Source organism: Ciconia boyciana, chromosome 18 (assembly GCF_034638445.1).
Source record: "Ciconia boyciana chromosome 18, ASM3463844v1, whole genome shotgun sequence".
In the NCBI taxonomy this organism is placed as follows: domain Eukaryota; kingdom Metazoa; phylum Chordata; class Aves; order Ciconiiformes; family Ciconiidae; genus Ciconia; species Ciconia boyciana.
The window spans coordinates 2,719,306-2,738,195 of NC_132951.1; the positions used below are offsets into that span (position 1 = coordinate 2,719,306).

Sequence of the window (18,890 nt, forward strand, 5' to 3'; positions counted from 1 at the left end):
GTAACCATTTAGTAAAAAGTGCATGTGCAAAAGATGGCACAAAGAAGGTTTAGTTTTTTCTAAGATGTATTTGTTTCAAGCAAGTTCAAGTGTGGGATCTACAGGTTCTGTTTAATGTTTTCTTCTTCGTAACAAACCCCACCATTTCTGTCCTTTACATATTCCATGCAAGCTTTATTGTATTAAATATAATCAAAGCAAGGAGTAGGGTCAATGACTGGTCATGATTGTTGTCGGTAATTATTGCACAGCTAATTGGCTATTAACATCATTGCCTTGTTAACATGCATCCTGCAGGAGGAAGTAGCTCTTGAAGGCATTGAAGGCACTAAACTTGCTCCACTTAAAAAAAAGAAAAAACTTGTTACTTAGACATCCACATCTGCCATTGCTCTCTGTAGAGGATCAACAGACCAGTAGTCATCATCCCAGCCCAGGAACCAGCCGGAGAAGGTTGGCGGCTCAAACCCTTGCTTAACGACTGTGACTGGAGTTCTCTTATCTCGGCTGGCTGGATCAGTTTCAATGTACCGTTTAGCTGAAAAGACACAAGCAGAAGGAAATCTCATAGAGTACAAGTCTTACGGAGCAACAGCTGAAACAGCTTAATTGTAGCTAAATGAGTGCTAGAGATACAATTTCAGATTGTTCGTTTAAAAACCACAGAAGTTTTCACTCTGTTTTTATCTATACCTGGTAGAAGACTGGCACTTGTTTGTAGAAAACTGGCATTAGGATTATAAAATGCTGTAATACAGTGGCAGCCTCCACCTGCTTACCCACACAAGGATACTTTTTCAGCGTTGGGGGTTGAGCACAGTGTGGCTGAATACTACACCTCTGTGTGCTGATGGTAGGGATCCTCCTTTCTTGAGAGATGTGATCGCTTTGATCACAACACTGAATTTTATGTTGTGATTAAGGTATGTTTCTCAGTATATTAAATTGCCTGCCTTATGATCAGATAGTGGAAAATAAGAAACAGTTCAGAGAGGAAAATGTGACATTACCGGATTTCAAAGCCTCAGTCTTTTCTTCTTCTTGGGCATCGTTCCCAATCCATACAAAGACCTAAAGATAAAAAAAAAAACAATATGAATTATTTCAGCAACAATTGATCTCTTTATGAAAGAAAGGATAATTTAGACAAAGTCTCAGTGAACAGAGTATGACACAGAACAAGAACATACTCGTGTTAGTGTGCCCGGATTGTTGACCTACGTGACTAAAGCTATTGGTAGATAACAAGCTTTTTGACTGTTTTATCTATGTAAATTCTAGATACATGAACAAATTATACACTAGCTTAACATCAGGAAAAAGTAGCAGATGTTTGACCATTTTTACATAAAACATACAAAATTCATCTCTAAGCTGCCTTTTGGCTGATTTATGTACAGTCTGTTATTGAAAAATAACAGAAAATGTGTCAGTATCTTAAACCGCTGAATCCTAACAATGGTTTGCAGTCCTCTCCAGCCGGGACAAGGGTGCTGCCCTCGAGAAGTTTACACATGGGGGGAGGACACACGATCACAACAGTGTGTCTTCTTCAGCCTTTAAGCTACCCAAAGAAGCAGCAGGACACCAACTCTCTTCTTAAGTTCCGGGTGTAAGTTCTCTTCAGTGTCACTAGTGAGGCGATTTGTTCTCAGGCCTGAAGATGAAAGGACTCTATAACACAACAACTCTTCCAGCTATTGTAATTTGGGTCTCAATCTAGAGCCAATTTGTGCCTATTCTTTGCATCCCTCTTTGCTAGGTAAATGTGACATACCTGATCCCATGTGTCAAGGAGCATAACATCATCTGTAGCAAGGTCATCCTGAGTCAGATCTCCAGGAACTTCTTCAATCTGGAAAACATAAGGTTAAAAGATGAGCACATACTTCAGGCGCCATTTTACCTTTACAGGAGAAACCCAGTTCACAGAGGTTCTAGTTTCACCTCCGGTCAGTGAGATGCATTAAGTTAGACATTGGCATGGTATTTGACCATGCAACTGGGGCTGTCACAGATGTGTTCTTAGACCACAGAACACAAAATCAGTCCCTGTCTACCTAGAGAAACTCTTTCACTCATGCCCAAGACTTGTAATGCTGCCTCTTTTTACTTGAAAAATTAATGAGTTAAAATTTGAGGAGTCTTAATGCTAGTTGTTAATCAGGGCAGGACCAGTTTCATGCTTCAGAAAGTTGCTGTGCTGACACAACAGCGCAACAGAACTGGCTGCTCTCTCTGCAGAAAAATGGTGCTGGTGCCTTCCTTCTGGAGGCAACACCGCAAAGGAAGCTAAGGTATAACAGCCTGTTGGTTGGCTCAGAGCAGGCTGGGACTGAGCTTCTCCCAGCTTTGTCAGACAGATGTTGAATTAATTGACTATCCTCTTAGATACTCACAGTGAAGCGTCCACTCTTATTGGAGCATGCAAAAAGACGAGGGGGGTGAGCATCCATCTTCTTGTCCTTCAGCCGGGGAGAGGTACGGTAAGGAGCTTTTCCACCCAAAGCTGCCCAGAAATTATCTGAAAAAGAGAGACACTGATGCTTCAACTATTCATGGAAGCCACGGTAGCAGTATGGTTTCGGTAGGACTTGAAGCATTGTTCTATGTCAGAACTACAAACATGAGTGCGCTGTTAAAGATAATGAAGATACTTTGGAGAAGCCCCTCAGTGCCTATATCCACTTTCCCTTCTTCTGAGACACAAAAGAAAATATCCATTAAATAATTACTGAGAACATGCAGCTACACAGAAATTATCTCAGACTCCATTGCGCCTCCCTCACCTGGCTCTCTGCCCTCAGAAACCTGTACTGGGCGAGCTCCCAGTGTCTTCAGCAGCTCCTGTGCTCCTGATTTCTCCGCATCGCTGGCTCCTTGGCCAACCCAAAGGTAAGCAGCAGAGGGAGTTTTCAGGACAAAGGCATCATTGGAGTTCAGCTGACTGGCAGTAGGATCCAGCTGAAAAGAAAGAACATTGCATGTGTCAGATGTAATCGCCCTCTACACAGAGCCCATTATTTCAAAATAAAAATCGGTACCTATCTTTGAATAAACTGCAAACAAGACATTGTAAGATACAATGTAAAAAAAAGATATTGTAAGATAAGATACGTTGCAAGATACGAGCATGTAAGGTTATAAGGTATGTTCTGTATTTGCCTCTGAGTGATGAGTTAGACTTAATCACGTGAGAAGAGTAAATAAATGTGTGTTTGTGTGTGTAATCTACAGATACATATGACCTATGGCAAGAATGCTTGGATCTGTCATTTTGCCAGTCTTTATGGTTATGACGGGAGATTTAAGAACTTGCTGGGGAGACCATTGTAGAGCAATATCCCTGCTGCTGAGGCTGATGAATCATTAACGTAATTTCCTCTATGTCAACAAGGACATGCCATCTTGAAGCTAGAAACTTAGGAAGTTGCTGCAGACATAAAACAGTACTCTTGCCTCACCTGTAGCTACTGACTACGATTTAGCCTCTCTTTTGTTGTTGCACGGGGGGGTGTGGAGTGTTGTGTGCATTTTCTTTCAAAGGAGTAGAGCTTTTAACCTATGTCCTGGCACAAGTTCTATTTGCATATAGGGTATTTAGCACTTTCTGTCTTCACTGTTGTCACACAGGCTTAGAACAAGTCACAACCGCCAGATCCTAATGGTTTTCAACAGTTTGAAAAGTATCATAGCATGCAGGGTGCCACATCTAGTGGGGACTGAAGAGAAAATAGCTTAAATGTATTCAAGGTGATATTTATAAACTAATTAGAAAATAATGAGTATCACTACTTATCCATGGGAAAAGAGGAATCTTTTAACAGCTGGTAAAGTTTTCAAAATGTCTTTTCAGTTTCCATCAGAGAGCTCAATTTGGCCCTTGTTCTGTTCAAAGGGATCATGTTCCCATCGCAGCCTCTGCATACAACATGGAAGTTAACTCCCTTTCCACATACCTCTACTGCTCTAGTAGCCCCCGAGGTGCTGGATCGGACCTGGAACAGCCGCGTTCCTGCAGGTGCTGTCTGGCCTCCTTCCCTAGAGGTTCCACCCTTGTAAACAATCAAGGGCTTTCCACCAAACATACTCATCAGATGAGGTGGCTCTTTTCCTTGCACTACTCGTTTCTAGAGAAAAAGAAACTTGCTGTCAGTTGTAAGCTGCTGCTGAAGAGTAGCACAAGATATACTAGAAATAGCCTTTAGAACCATCTTTCCAGCTGGAATATTCATATAGCACCCAGCTGGTCACAGGAGCTTAGCTATTGCCTCCCGTGCAAAAACAGACCAGTGTTTAAACTGAGCTCTCACAATTGCCATTTCATTTTAATTGGTGAGTGATCCACTGGCACAGAGGTAACAAGTAACAGCCATAAAAAACCTCCTGTCTCATACAGGCCACTTGCAAAACTTTCTTGTGTAATACCTGGTGCATAGGTGAGGCACACAGCCACTCCATAACACCTACACCGTGGCTGGAGGCTGCCGCTACATGACTGGGTTTTTCCACTGCCAGTTGGTATCATATAACTAATCTATATATATATATAAAATATATTATATATATATATTTATATTTATATATATAGAGAGATTTTTTATTATTTATTTATTTATATATATATATATATATATAAAAATAAATAATAAAAAAAAATCTATTCCCACAGTGTTGGGGTGAGTGGGTTGGTTGGTTGTGCTTGGGTTTTTTACCTGCACAGGGCTGCCTCCCAGCTCCTCATCCAGCTGTACTGTGAGGAATGCAGAGGTTGCAATTTCATCTTGAGTGGAATCTGCGCCCTGCCTGAAAGACAAGGCAAAATTTCAGTTTTATTTTCAGCCCTTTTACACACACACACGCACATTTTACAGAGATCAAGAAGAGGTAAGGAAAACCTTTGTTACCACACCTCTGCAGCACTTCATTCAACATGAAGGAGAAATTCACTATTCTATGTTGTACGGCAGTGATTACAGAGAGAGAGAGGAATGTTTTCTAGATAATAAGCACAGATTCTTTAGTATCTTCATGCCTATCTCCCATTATCTTTCTAGCAGCTAGTTTAAAAACATGCCTGTTGGTACTGTTATCAGGAACTACACATGCAGCCCCCATACAGACTGCATCCTTTCTGGTTTCAGTTAGACAGCTTGCCTGCGCCCTCTCTGCTTGCTGCCAAGCAGGAAGAAGACCACTGTGAGACTGCTTGCTGAAAAACTCCTCTTTAAGGGCATGGTCTGGGAACTGTAACAGCCACAGGCCACCAGCCGAGGTGGCAGAGTATCAAAAATTAATTACAGTGGTCTCAAAATATGTAGGAACTCTGCAAAAAGACCTAGAGCTTGATCCAAAGAAGGGAGTAACTACTGGGGGGGGGGGAACCACTAGCACAGTAATTCCTCCCATTGTCCCACTTCAAACAAAACATTCCAGACCTCTGGTATTGTTTTGTTTGCAAGGGAAGGTTATCCAGGGTGAAATTTTATCCCCTGAGGATCCTCTGTAAGTGGGAACCAGCAGTGATCGACTTTCAAAGAAGTGGACTCTCAGCTCCACATAGCCCCAGTGTTTCGTGACTTGTATCAGGAAAACTTCCTTACCAAGTGTAAATAATCTGTCCCTGTTTTCCACCATGCTGGTAATTGTACAAGATAATATAGCTATCCCCTCCGTAGAACTGGCCATACGTCGAAGGATCCACTGGCACTTTCTCAGAGCCTTCTATTCTCCAAATCTAGAGAAGGAGAGGAGCAAAAATATTCTGAGTTCAACGTGACAGCAGAATAAGCAGACTTCCCTGGCAGAGGTCCTGCTCCCTTTTCTTCCGAAATTCAGCCTCCCAAATTCAGTCCTGCAGCCCCACCTGCTGGGGAACGCTACTGAAGCCTGGCTTTCCACAGCCTGCAGCCAGGCCTGGAAGCAGGGCACATTTAGCTTATCCTGTTGTGAGTTCCCAAACCTTGATCGGATTCATCAGAACTGTCAGAACCACTGGAGAAAGTGCGAGTCAGACTACGAGCACCGCCAGCACCGATGCCCACTTTGTACCTGATGTGATCGTTTCAATTTCTCTCAGTTAGATGGTCAGGAATGGAGCTTTTAGGCTTTACTGGGGACTTTTGAAAAGTCTAACGTTGCCTAGGACCTCTGTGGGCTTTTGGACAGTACTCAGCCCTTTCAAGCTGACCTCCACCACTGCTTCTATGCACAAATGCATGCATCCAGGTGCATGAGATAGGTGCTCTGAGACAATCACCCATCACCGGTGTGATGGCAACAGCTAGAATAACAGAGAGGAGGAATGAGAAAGTCTGGCTCCACACTGTTGGGTGAAGCATTGCCCCCAGGGAAATTTTGGGGTCAAAATTAACAGCTTATCTACACTGCTTAGCTGCAGGGCTCTCAAGACCCTGCTGGTATTTCTGGTCTTAAAAGTTCCCCCAGCATTTACGAAACTGCAGTGTTGATGATTCTCAGGCCTCCGTTCGTCTTGCTGCTCTTGCAGGAATGACATCAAGTAGCAAAGAGAATTCTGGAAACATTCCCAAAGGGATTCTGACACTGCTCACCTGCTTCCTGCCGGAGCCGTCATCCTCCATTCCGTGCTGGGCAGCCATGGCCTTGGAGGTGTGCAGAGTGGCAGCATCGAAAGGTACCTTCTCGATCTTGGCAACGTGACCAGAAACATAAGCCTGCCCCAGTCCCTCTGTCTGGTCCTTGTCCCGCCAGTTCTTGAAGAATTGCTTAAACAAAGGTGTCTCACCACTCTCAGGGAGGACTTGGATCTGAAACAAATGAGCCAGCCCATCAGGAGCAGCCTTGCCCCCCATCCCACACAGCTCCAGCTCTGGCTACTCCTTGCTTCATGTGAGCACTGGTTTCAGGCTGACAGAGAATTGCCTGGTACAGCTCTTCTGAGATCACAGTAGTGAAATGCTTAGTGCCAAGATGCGGTATTAAGAGCAATGTCAGGTCTCACTGATGCCATCATCAGAGACACGGCAATCAACAGTACCTCCAGCTATTACCATACCGGGCAGATCTTTTCCAAGAGAAAAGACACATCACAAACCATGTTTTCTACTGATGTGACCATTAGTTTGAAGGGATCTTTTTCTTTCAAGCCAGTGTTATTCAATCTTTAAGCCCCTGCGTAACTACACCTGGAAGGTCCATACTATCACAACCAACAATACAGGTCTCAATATGCTATAGGATGCAGAATCAGTCTCAGGTGAGTTCTGAGGAAGGCTGAAAGGATGTTAAGCTCTTAGAATCATCTCCCTAAGAACAAAAAGGGCAGGTTTATCTACGCCTTCTCTTTTTCACTCTTTGGAGAAGGCCATGGAAAAGGTAAAAAAAGTATCTAAGAGGAAGAAATGTTAAATACTAGTTGTATTGGGGTAAATGCTATTTTAAGGACAGTGTTAGCCCAGGAGCAACACTGCAATATCTCCCTGTAGAAGAGCAGATCACCCAAAACAAGAGCTACTTGAAAGGCTGCTATAGTGACACCACATGAGCCGTGCTCTGGAGTCAGTGGCCTGTGTTGGGCCCCTCACCACAAGAAAGACATTGAGGGGCTGGAGCGTGTCCACAGAAAAGCATCGAAGCTGGGGAAGGGTCTGGAGCACAAGTCTGATGAAGAGTGACTAAGGGACCTGGGGTTGTTCAACCTGGAGAAGAGGAAGCTGAGGGGAGACCTCATCGCTCTCTACTACTACCTGAAAGGAGGTTGTAGAGAGGTGGGGGTCGGTCTCTTTTCCCAAGTAACAAGCAATAGGACAAGAGGAAACGGCCTCAAGTTGTGCCAGGGGAGGTTTAGGTTGGATATTAGGAAGAATTTCTTTACTGAAAGGGTTGTCAAGCACTGGAACAGGCTGCCCAGGGAAGTAGTTGAGCCACCATCCCTGGAGGTACTTAAAAGACATGTAGATGTGCCGCTTAGGGACATGGTTTAGTGGTGGACTTGGCAGTGCTGGGTTAACGGTTTGACTTGATGATCTTAAAGGTCTTTTCCAATCTAAATGATTCTATGATTCTATGAAAAGTAACCTCAGTGGTGTCTGGGGGTTGGCCATAGGTGGGCTGCACATCCTTACCTGGGTATGTTTTGGATAACCCATCTTATCAATGAACTCAGAAGCTGTTTTCAGTGCTGCCTTCTTCTCTTCAGAGTTCGCGCTCTTGCCTTTAACAAACATAGAGAGAAAAGAGCTCAACTTTTTAAAAGTTCTGCATACCCAGAGAAGAAACTGTCCCAGGTACTTCTACCTTTTGCAACAGTAGAAGGGCCCAGCCTTCCAGCTAGATGATGCCAAATAGCAAATGACAATTGTTCGATCTCTTTTACGCCTTTTGTGATGGCTGAGAGAGCACAATTGCCTTTCTACTTATGATATTAATTTAATTTTTTCTTCCTGGTTCCCAGGACTCTCCCTTTAATTCTCTACACTAAAGACCCCGTACCTCAGCACCTGACATTTCAGATGAGAGTGCTTTTCTGAGATTGTTAATGCTTTCCGAACCTGCCCTGAAAAGCACCACCACCATCGTGTATGCTCCCCTACCCTGCTTGAAAGAAACAGGGATTGGTAACTGGATGAAGATTATAATCAGCTTCACCCGCATCTCTATGGTACCTTTCCAAACAAAGATCTTTCCATCTGTGCCATGGTCCAGAATGAAGCAGTCATCTGTACTCAGGGCTGCCTGGGAGAAGGGGTTCTCATCTGCCATCAGGGAAACTGCCATGTTCCCAGCCCCATTGGAGACCTGTGATAACACAGCATGGGGATTAGATAAGGCATTGTCTGTTCCCCTCCAGCTTCATGGCCATAGTCCAAAACTCAGGGAGTAGAAGGGAAATAAATCTGAATGCATTGGCTGCTTCAGGCACTATTGTTTTTCAAACAGGATACCTATGACACAGCAACAGTATGACAAAAACATAACACTTTCTCTGAAGATTTCAAGTATTTCTAATAAAGCAGATACAATCAAAGAAAGATTGATCCAAAATGATAAATATCCTTGGTGCACAAGCAGCCAAGAAATACCTTCTAAAACAAACCAACTGCACCCAAGAACTGGAGGGGACAGTCCTGGTAACTGTGAATAGGCCTCCCTGTGTCAAGTGGGTTTAATAGTCTGCGTTCCTGTACTTACTAATGGATAAAGGTCCACACTACAAACCATCTTGGCAGATATTCACCAAGTCATTACCAGAGACTGCTGTAGAGAAGATTCCTCCCAAAAAGTCTTGGACATTCTTCTACACTTACACTGGCTGATGGCAAATGTTACCTTCGAAATCATTGCTTCATCATGCTCACTGGATGTACAAAGGGGTAGATCCTGGTTCTCAGGCTCACTATTTCTAGTTCTTTCCTGTCATCTTCCTAACACAATGCCTGATAACACAAAGGAAAACTCTCTTTTTTCCCCATTCATTTCACACTCCACCTTTCCCTCAAAAATTCCTGGAAATTCCCAGCTGTCTCACTACAGTCAGCAGTGGTGATATAAAGACAATAGAAAGCATGTGGATATGCAGTGTAAGCAACCAAGGTGCATACATAAAACTTCATAAAAAGCTAACAGCAGAATGAGGCAGAAGCAGGACTCGGATCAGATTAGCTCCTCTCTGCTATTCCAGCTCCATCTAACTGTGCAAAGATCACTCCAGTCTCCACAACGTTATTTGTCAGGGTTTCTTGTTACCTTATAGAGCTTAGCCAGCTTTCTGTTGGCTGTATCAGTTTTGGTATCATCAGAAGCTCCTGGTGGCAAACTGGGCTTTGGTCCCAGGACCTGTGAGAGAGAAAAAAAAAATTACCAGCCAATCCAAGAGAATCTCTGTTCCTCAGATGCTCCAGCCACAAGAACAAGTAGAAGAAACTTCTAGATCAACAACAGTGAAAATATACTCTGATGTCCTAGTGATGCAGAGGACCAAGTCTGCATTGAATTGAGTGTTTACAGCACTAACACTTCATATGTAAAGACACACACTACTGAGCCTGTCTACCCATCCCACCCATTCTTCCACATACCACCCTTCCCACTCCAGCACAGACAAATGGACAAAGCGAATAACCTGAAGCATTTCCTCCCGCTCTGATCCTTCCTCCGAAACATAGACCTTGGCACGACCATTCCGCTCATTGTCTCGAATCCCCTTGGCCAGCACAGTGGCCTTCAGCCGTTCTTGGCGGTTGCTGTTGGAGCCACACCACTGAAAGATGTTCTGGGGGAAAAGAGAAAGACCACGCAGCTGTCAGAGCGTAACAACCCCCCTCTAGACAAGATGGCAGAATGGCTGAGACTGAAAGATGTTAAAAGACTGGCTATACCGTGTTTCACAATGCTCAACACTTGAGACAGCTTCAACAGAGTGGGGAAAAAAAATCCTTACGTGAACTATAGGCATCTCCTGCACCTGGAAGTCTGCTAAACTTGTCTTTTACATGGTACTTACACTGCCAAGGTCAAGGATGAAACAGTCCCCTGTGTTGAAGCTGTCCCAGGTCACAGGGACCTCCGTCGCTCGGACTGTTCGCCTGCCTTTGACCTGCAGAAGCCTGTGCACAGTCACTTCATTGGGAACCACATGTCTGAAGCCAGAAGCCACGCCACCAGCCTAAGGGAAAACGAAGAAACAGCAATTCACACTTGTGCTGTTGCTTCAGAAAAAATGAAAATCCTACTGATTTGCTATCACTGAGCAGTTTTTGCCTCTCACAGGAAAGAGGGTCATCAGCAGCTTGCAGAGAGAGAGAGTTTGCCCAGGCTGGGCTTTTGTATAGCATATATCTATCGGTACCTCCCAGCTATCCATTCCCATAGCATCTAAGGGACACTGATACAATACAGTTGGAGATCTCCAAATTTGAAAAAGATCACAATAAGTTGAGGTATTAATAGGATTTTGACTGGTGGAATGAAGAGTGTATTTCCATGTTTATTATATGTCCTGCCTACCAGAAATTATCCCAACCTCAGGATTCACCTTCTCTGCTGACAAAGAGATACTTGGAATTACTTGTCAATGTAGGCAACAGGACTAATGTCAGTTATCCTCAAAAAAAAGCACAACCAAATTCAAATTAATGAAAGTAACAACAAATGAGTGGGAAATAAGCAAAACAGAAAGACTAGGAAAGTCTTAGACATGAGGAAATGTAAGCACTTTGCAGGAATTTGACCTGATATCACTTTCCTTGTGCCACTGGATTCCTAACGAACTACCATTCTTGACTGCATGTTTCTACTTCTTCTATTCCACTTTACTGCAATGGCATGGAAGAATAACTCCCACTACTACTCGTCTACTTTACCAAAACATTACATGTGCTAAGGAGGTGGGCTAAGCACAGAAAAAGACTGGAAAGGTCAAACTCTGTTATGTAAGTGGGGAGAAATTAAATCTACTGGGTAGGCGTTTCCCATTAACTCAGATTGCTGTTTCTTAAATTCATTCCAGACGTCTTGGGACTGTTCTTTCCTCTGCTTCTTGAAGAAAAACAAAACCTCGATTCCTAAAGTTTCCTGGGGCTTTGCTTGTGTATTATTAATTCAGCCAAAGCTCTCCCCTGGGATCTGCAGTTCTCCACCCTGTCAGTTCCAACTCATTGAAAACATCTGGTTGAGAATGGTTTTTAAGCAACTGGAAAACGGGCAATTCTCATTCTTTGGAGAATTGGGCAGTGGGCAGGATGCCATTTCTTGCAGACTTGATTCAGCCTGGTAGTATAAAGACCCAGTTATCACCAACCTTGTACTTGATGCCAGATTTGAAGTACCCCAGGAAAGTTGAGGACTCATGGCCTTGCACTTCACGATGCTGAACAGCCTTCCCTTGAAGGTAGTCATCCATCTGGACAGTGAATATGGCAGCTGCCCCACGCTCATCTTGAGAGCTTTCATCTCCTAAGAAATGAAAAGGCAACAACTTGGACGGAAGGTAGGATTTCCGCCTCTGCATTCAACTGTGCAAAAACACCAGGGAGAAAGCAGATTACTGGGAAGTTTATTTTCCAGGAAGGTCTGCAGAATAGCCATTTCCAAACTTTTCTAATAATTACTCCAAACAGCAGTATAAATTATATTTTTCTGGCAGGCTGACAATACCATTGTAACTGCTGCAGCCCCACTGCTTCACAGCTGTCTCTTTAGTAGGTATCATTCACTTTTCTTTTGCCATTTCACCCTGTCCTGGAAGGAAACTTGCTATGGAGCAAACACACAGACAGATGAATCTGCAGGAAGACATTATCAGGCTTTACGAAGGCTGTAGGTACTAGTGGGGCACCAGTTCCACAGCAGTTTGCCTCTCTGGAGCCCTTTAGTGTGGAAAACCTATTGACAGATGGCAGATACAACAAGCCACCATGCAAGTATCTTATATAGCTTCAACTATGATATTGTCAAAGAGTCTCAGTTTTGCAGGATGTGGAGAAAGCCTTACCATGTTCCTTGGTGACATTTACTGCAGAAGGCCAGTTAGGAGGTCTGAACTTCAGGGGGAAAAATCCCACTCATTGAGTCCTTTCAAACAGAAAGGATTTCAGACGCCCCTTTTATCTGAGATCTTGTCTTCTCTGTGAGCGTCTGGAGAACAGGGACTTATTCTGTCATCTTGATCAGAAAAAGCTATTTCTAGGTACAGAGATGGCTGTACTCACTATTGCAGAAACCATTTCAAGTATTTAAGGTCAGTAGCACTATATGCACCCAAAATTGCATTCTCACTATACTGCCAGTTCTGCCTTTTATTTCCTTGGGTAACACTTACTAGACAAGGCTGGTGTAGTGAAAGGAACAGAGTTCACTTTGGGCTCCCAGTTCAGCAGGGGCACTCCCATTAGACTTACCTAACCAGAAATGCAAGTCGTACTGGAGGTTTCCACTCCGCTGTCTGATGGTGTTCAGCACCAGATAAGAATCTCCTGTGAAGAAGTCTCCATACAGATTTTTTGGCACTGGTACCAAATCAAATTTCTCGATCCTCCAAATCTGAAGGCCAGGTTCCTTCCCAGCCTTCGAAAACTCAGCGTGTTCCACCATGCTGACAGGCTAGAGGCGAGACAGAGAATGTTGTTCAATATGCATAGTACAAGGGAAGCACGTGTTTAAATTATATCGCTTCTGATCTCTTAACTATTGTTCCAGGCAACAAGTGGAAAGTTTCCTTTTTTCTCTTGCACTTAATTTTGAAGGAAAAACAAAAAAGGGGGGGGGAGAATCTCTCAATCGATCACTGTTAATTTTCACTTCCAATCAACTCTACTTCCTGGCTTATTCCTGACTTGCTCTTTCCTAAACTCTCTTTTCTCTGTTTTCTGTCTACCTCTCCTGATTTTACTCTACATATTTTCTTTACTAATTTATAGCTTTTCAAAATGGCACACAAGTGAAAGACTAATCCCCTTGCTGACTATTCTGTTCTATAAATGCTGCATGACATTCAAGACTGTAGGAAATAAACCCCTTTTAACTATACATGTTGTACATCTTGCACAAACATTATTTAGAGTTTTCCTAAAACCTGTGTTATCTTATCCCGCTCCTTCTGGAAAATTTTGTGAATATCATCAAAGTTAGATATTTAACAGGTTTCTTATATATCTTCTCTTCTGACACGTTACTTCAGTACTTCTGTGTAACTGTTCCCTTATAGGAATTACACTAATATACACAACATCCTGTCCTAAGGACATTGCAATTTTGGTTTAATATGTGTATTGTCATACTAATGCAATGTATTAACAATATGCAATCCATTCTTTTAACAAACATAATGAACACTTTTCTATAACTATATTATAAAAGAATTCACTTTGGTAATACTGAAAGGAAATAAAACATTTACGTCGTATTGACAAAGGAAGTTTGTCCATATATTACAGCATGCCTTTGAGTGGTATCAGATAACAGGGAAGAAAAAATTAAAATGTTATATTAGAAGCATCCAGTATTTTGACAAAGAAGATAGTTCACAGTAGCTGATGGACAAAAGTACAATACGCTCAGCTTTCAAGGCAGAAATAAAGAATGTTACAAACTAGAAAGCAAAATAGCAAGTTAGCTACCAAAGTGATTCCTAAGCTGAAATCAGATATCAAACAAAGATAGAACACAATGAACTTTTAACATTATGATTCCAGTCAGCCTGACTTAGTTTCTCCCAAATTCCCACTATAAAATTGGACAAACTCCTTAGAAAGACTTAAAAGAGAGTGTGTATCTTACAAGTAATTGAAAAACAAGTTTTTCAATGTTTAATTGTGATGTTAATCACTTACCACAGCTGAAAGCACAACAGCTGCTGTAACAACATATCCAAGCCCTGCAACAGACATGGAGCTAACACAGTTCAGCTTCAGAGCCATTGTGCAAAAAAGGGTGAGAAAAATGTAATTTAAGTCCTGTTTGCCCATTTCTAACAGCAAATGGGCTTCTCCCTTCTTCTGCAGAAGCTGTAGGGAGTCCCAGCTCCCTCCTCCTCTTGCTGCTAGTGAAGATGAGCCGCAGAAGCCAATCTTTTATCAGGGACAAACACACCCACCCCCTCTGCAATATAGGGGCGTAACATGTTTGTGCAAACAGACCTCTTGGAAGTCTCAGAGACTCCTTCAGCCATTTACAGATGCTTAATCCCAGCAGGCAATAACTCAGGACAATATGCTATCCATTACAGCCGACAGTGCAGTTATGTTCAAACAAGCCAAGTATCTAGTCATAGGGCCAATAAGAGAGGAAGACATTAAGAGACATCAGCAACAGAGGCAACATTTTGTCAGCTGGAAACTGCAAATAAATGGAAAGTTGATGATACGCAGAGGAACAGAAAGGCTGTTCCAGATGCCAAGGGCTGCAGAGAAAGATTTTGGAGATGAGAAGAACAGAGAAGCACTGAAAGGATACAACTGAATAACCTAAGGATGGAGGGAACACGCCCTCATCTCTCTGAACTTCTCAGGGGAGCAAGATGCAAAATTCAGCATGTGCTTTGTGTGTCTTGCGCCTGAATGCAATCTCCACGCAAGCTACTATCAGAGTAATACACTCTGGAGGGGTTTGGGACGGACCAATGTATTTCAGCTCGCGTGTTAACAAAAGGGCGTTAGTAATCTGGTAGGTGACAGAACACGGGCTAATTCAGTAATTTCACAACCAAATATTACTGAGGGTGTAGCAAGACCCTGTGACAGGAATATTCAGTTCAATGGAATTACAACATAGTATGGCTGGTCATAGCAAACCAATGATCTGCCACCAGTAAAGAGCTTGTTCTTCCAACCATTCTCACGCTTCAGCAAGCCAATCTATCACATTTTCCAAGTGTCTGCAGTAAGTAAACTGTGCAGAAAGAGCTATATCCCACTTTCCATTGCAGTACCCCAGGCACACAGCAGCCCTATCCTCTTACCAGAGGGTGGAATGGCTCCTGGAGGTGCAAGCAGCAGTGTCTGTGATACAGCGTCTGCCAAACACTGCCCAAGGGATGCGCAGAGACCTGCCTCAGACATGCTCTCTGGTCTGTGGTTCTAAATATCCTGGAAGGTCAAACGAGAATGCTAGGAGGAATGTAACTAATGCCTACGTGTGGCTGTGCTGCTGGTTACTCTTTTGCTCTTAACGCACCCAGGGATGAGTTACTGACAGTCTGAGGTTCCTACTTTCAGAATCTCGCAAAAGATGGGGCCAAAATCCTCCACCCACAAAAGTCCACAACAAAACTTCCATGAGGGAAAGAAAGATCAGCCCCCACTTTGTCTGTGCTTTCTCTGCTCCCCATGAGAATACTTTCTCTCTCTCTCTTTCTCTCTCTCTCATTAGAACACTCTGCTTCTCTGTTGTCCAAGCTGATGCATTTTGTTTTGAAATGTCACCGTGGCAAACTCCGATTTAGTTAATGTACCTTTGAAAATTTCACTGGAAATTCTCAAACTGACATAGATAATAAAGACAAAGTCTTAGTCCTTGCTGGTATTTCTGATCTCTGTGAAGGAAGTTGAGGTCTAGGACCCAGTGAAAAAAATGTTGGAACCCTGACTCTGAGGAAGCCAGCTGTGAAAGGCTTCTGCAGCTGCAGCATCCCCAAACCAAGATGACTGGATTGCATAACATTAGAAAGAGATGGGTCCCTTATAAATGGAAAAATACATTGGACTTTTTATTAATACATACCTGTATAGTACCACGCTTGGGCAAACTTCACAGACTGAAGGCGAAAAGACCTACGATGATAATCTTTGTTAGCATCCCATTTTAGGATATATTGCAATCTGCAGATATATGCGCATAAGCATATATGATATTTTGGAAAAACTATTTATTTGGTCTTCTAATTAACTTGGCATTTTATAAGTTTTGCCCTCAGTCCAAGCTCACATTGCCAACTAATTGCACAATGTAAATACAGGCAAAAGAGGGAAAAAGGGCTACAATGAATAAATTGTATATTATAGTGTTCTTTGGTAAAAATTAATCTGAAGGGAATAAGTGTAATATACTCCAACAGCTGGTATGGTTTATTACTGCTGTCAGCGAATGTTGCATTGTTAAACCAAGCCACAGAAATCTGTGCTCTGGATGTTTTATTGAGGGCATATGCCAGATAAGATTGCCAGAACCCTACCGAAAAGGATGTCCTGTTGGAGACATGAGAAAAAGGCAAATTTCAAGTTGATGTTAATAAAACTGTCCAGCTTAGTCACAGAAAGAGTGCTACGCAGAGCCAACGTCTTAAGCAAAGGAAAGTTATTTAAGGAAAACAAGGAAAGGACTTGGAATACAGGATTTCAGTGCAGATGGATCATCTAAATGACACTTGGCTGCATAATGATAAAAACAAGAACTTAAGAAAAGAAGTCCAATGATTTGAGCAAACAGTGGAAGACAACAATGTATTATGGTATCCAGATGTGCAGTTAACACAATCACGACAGGCCTAGCTGAGAATGCCATATAATGGAGACTGGCCTATAGAAATAATTACAGCGATGTGCTCCCTATTTACCAAACACAAAATGCGACACTCGGTATGTGAGGGAAGCTGACATTGTGCAAAAGTCTGCATCTGGCTCACAGATCAATGGCAGAATTTAGAGACTGCTTCTCCAGGAAAGAGTTAAATTATTTTCCTGAGGCTGGAAGCTGCTTGCTTCAGAGGAAAGGCCAGAAAAGTCAGAAAGACCATGTAGTCTGTCTGCTCAGCAAACCTGACATTCTTGCCCTGCTGTGCCTCCTCTCTGTTATGGTGCTGTTGGAAGCCCTGACAGCTGATGCTTCCACCACCTCTGATCTGGGACTCAGTAGTTTTCTCTCCTGGTATCCAATCCAAAACACCTTTCTTATTTCCACCCTGCAACTTATAATAAACAGTTCTCTTTGCCTCCCTCCCTAAATACTTCCATTTATGCTCTTTACATTCATCTCTGTGGCTGTGCCTCCCATGCATCTGTCACAGAGTCACTCTACGCCCTCATGAATTGATGCCATCAGCACTTTCACCATTTGTCTTTACCCTCCTCTGAATTTGTTTCTGCCAAGAAGGTGCCCAGTTCTGCACTGCTCAGATGTGGCCCAGCACAACTATGCTGAAAGAAATGTCCTGTTCCCTTCAAGAAAAACCTGTGGACACAGAGCCCTGAATCTCTTAGTCTGTCTCATCACACTGCAAAGTCCATTGGAGGGAATAATTAATGCTTAGTTCCTCCACATCACATATATTGTCACATCTTCACACCTACCACCATCTAAAGCATCTAATGATGCTATCTAAAGTATCTTTCTGTGAGGCAATATCATCCAATACTGAAAAAAAGAGGAGAAAAATCTTTATTCTGTTAGGCTCCAGTCTGATCCTGACTCAACCTCAAACATTCAGAGCAGCTTTACCAAAGCTGAAGGAATGCACACACTCAACCAAAACATCCTCTGACTTCTGGTATTGCCAGAGTATTTCAGAACACAAAATGCACAAGACAGTAATGATAATATTTTAACAATTTTTAAATTAAATAATTATTAAAGCAAGATTAAACACAATGGAATGGGTATAAATATTTAGTAGCCAGTTCCTCTATATGACACAGCAAATATTAGCTTACAGGGCTTTCCTCACAACACTTTGTACTCTGATGTTTCTAAGACTATAAAGAACACATATATTTTTAAGCCATTCAGTGATGCTTCTGGATTTTTTTTTCCTGGATATTTACTGAAGATGGGCAATTGGAAAAGAAGAGGTGGAAAACTGCTGGTAAAAATAGTGGGTGAAAAAAGAAATAAGTGCAGTGGTTCATTCAAATAGACTCAGCTGTAAAGAGGGCTATGTCTCGCAAAGGAAAGAGACATTTTAAGTGAGTATTTACGTGAAACACAGACCCAGAGGTCTGATCACTACATTAACAGCATCCTGGTTTAAAAGAAACAGTGCTTGTGGGGGTGAGGGGGCTTATTTTCCTTTGTCTCACAAAGCATCAGAACTCCGTTTCCCTCACATTCGAAAAACCACTGTTCAATAGTTTCCTCTCCTTGCAGCTTTTATTCAGTAACTGGCCACTTAACTAGAGAAAAATGAGCACAACATTTTTTTGGAGCTACAGTTAATTTGTGGCAATTCACACATGTATATACCCACAAATATGGTAAGGACTTACCTGCATAGGGCTGCTCAGGAAAGCTTGGCTGAATTAAATGAGACTGTGAAATAAGTGGTGGTAGGCCAGAATACCATGTGGTTGTTCTCATTTACAGCTCCAGTGTCTAGTTCATGATAGGTTCAGTTAATTTGTCTAAAGTTGCTGCATAAACAAAGCCCACACAGGAAGGTCTGCAGCCAACATAATATTACACCACAGACTATCTAAAACACC

The 18,890-nt window shown here is 42.6% G+C and overlaps 1 protein-coding gene across 2 annotated transcripts in view; it reads right to left on the minus strand.

The window, feature by feature from the left end:
• Positions 1–92: 92 nt before the first annotated feature.
• The window catches only part of GSN (gelsolin), a 27,945-nt gene continuing 9,147 nt past the window's right edge, over positions 93–18,890 (minus strand). For both annotated transcript variants that reach the window (XM_072883019.1, XM_072883018.1), the window contains 16 exons: positions 12,879–13,080; positions 11,780–11,934; positions 10,484–10,645; positions 10,103–10,252; positions 9,727–9,816; positions 8,646–8,778; positions 8,106–8,194; positions 6,573–6,788; positions 5,604–5,737; positions 4,716–4,806; positions 3,960–4,130; positions 2,790–2,964; positions 2,400–2,524; positions 1,778–1,855; positions 1,011–1,071; positions 93–538 (listed from right to left, as the gene is read on the minus strand). In XM_072883019.1, coding sequence (XP_072739120.1) covers positions 369–538; positions 1,011–1,071; positions 1,778–1,855; positions 2,400–2,524; positions 2,790–2,964; positions 3,960–4,130; positions 4,716–4,806; positions 5,604–5,737; positions 6,573–6,788; positions 8,106–8,194; positions 8,646–8,778; positions 9,727–9,816; positions 10,103–10,252; positions 10,484–10,645; positions 11,780–11,934; positions 12,879–13,071 — 2,193 coding nt within the window. In that variant the 5' untranslated portion in view covers positions 13,072–13,080 and the 3' untranslated portion in view covers positions 93–368. The remainder of the gene's footprint in view (positions 539–1,010; positions 1,072–1,777; positions 1,856–2,399; positions 2,525–2,789; positions 2,965–3,959; positions 4,131–4,715; positions 4,807–5,603; positions 5,738–6,572; positions 6,789–8,105; positions 8,195–8,645; positions 8,779–9,726; positions 9,817–10,102; positions 10,253–10,483; positions 10,646–11,779; positions 11,935–12,878; positions 13,081–18,890) is intronic.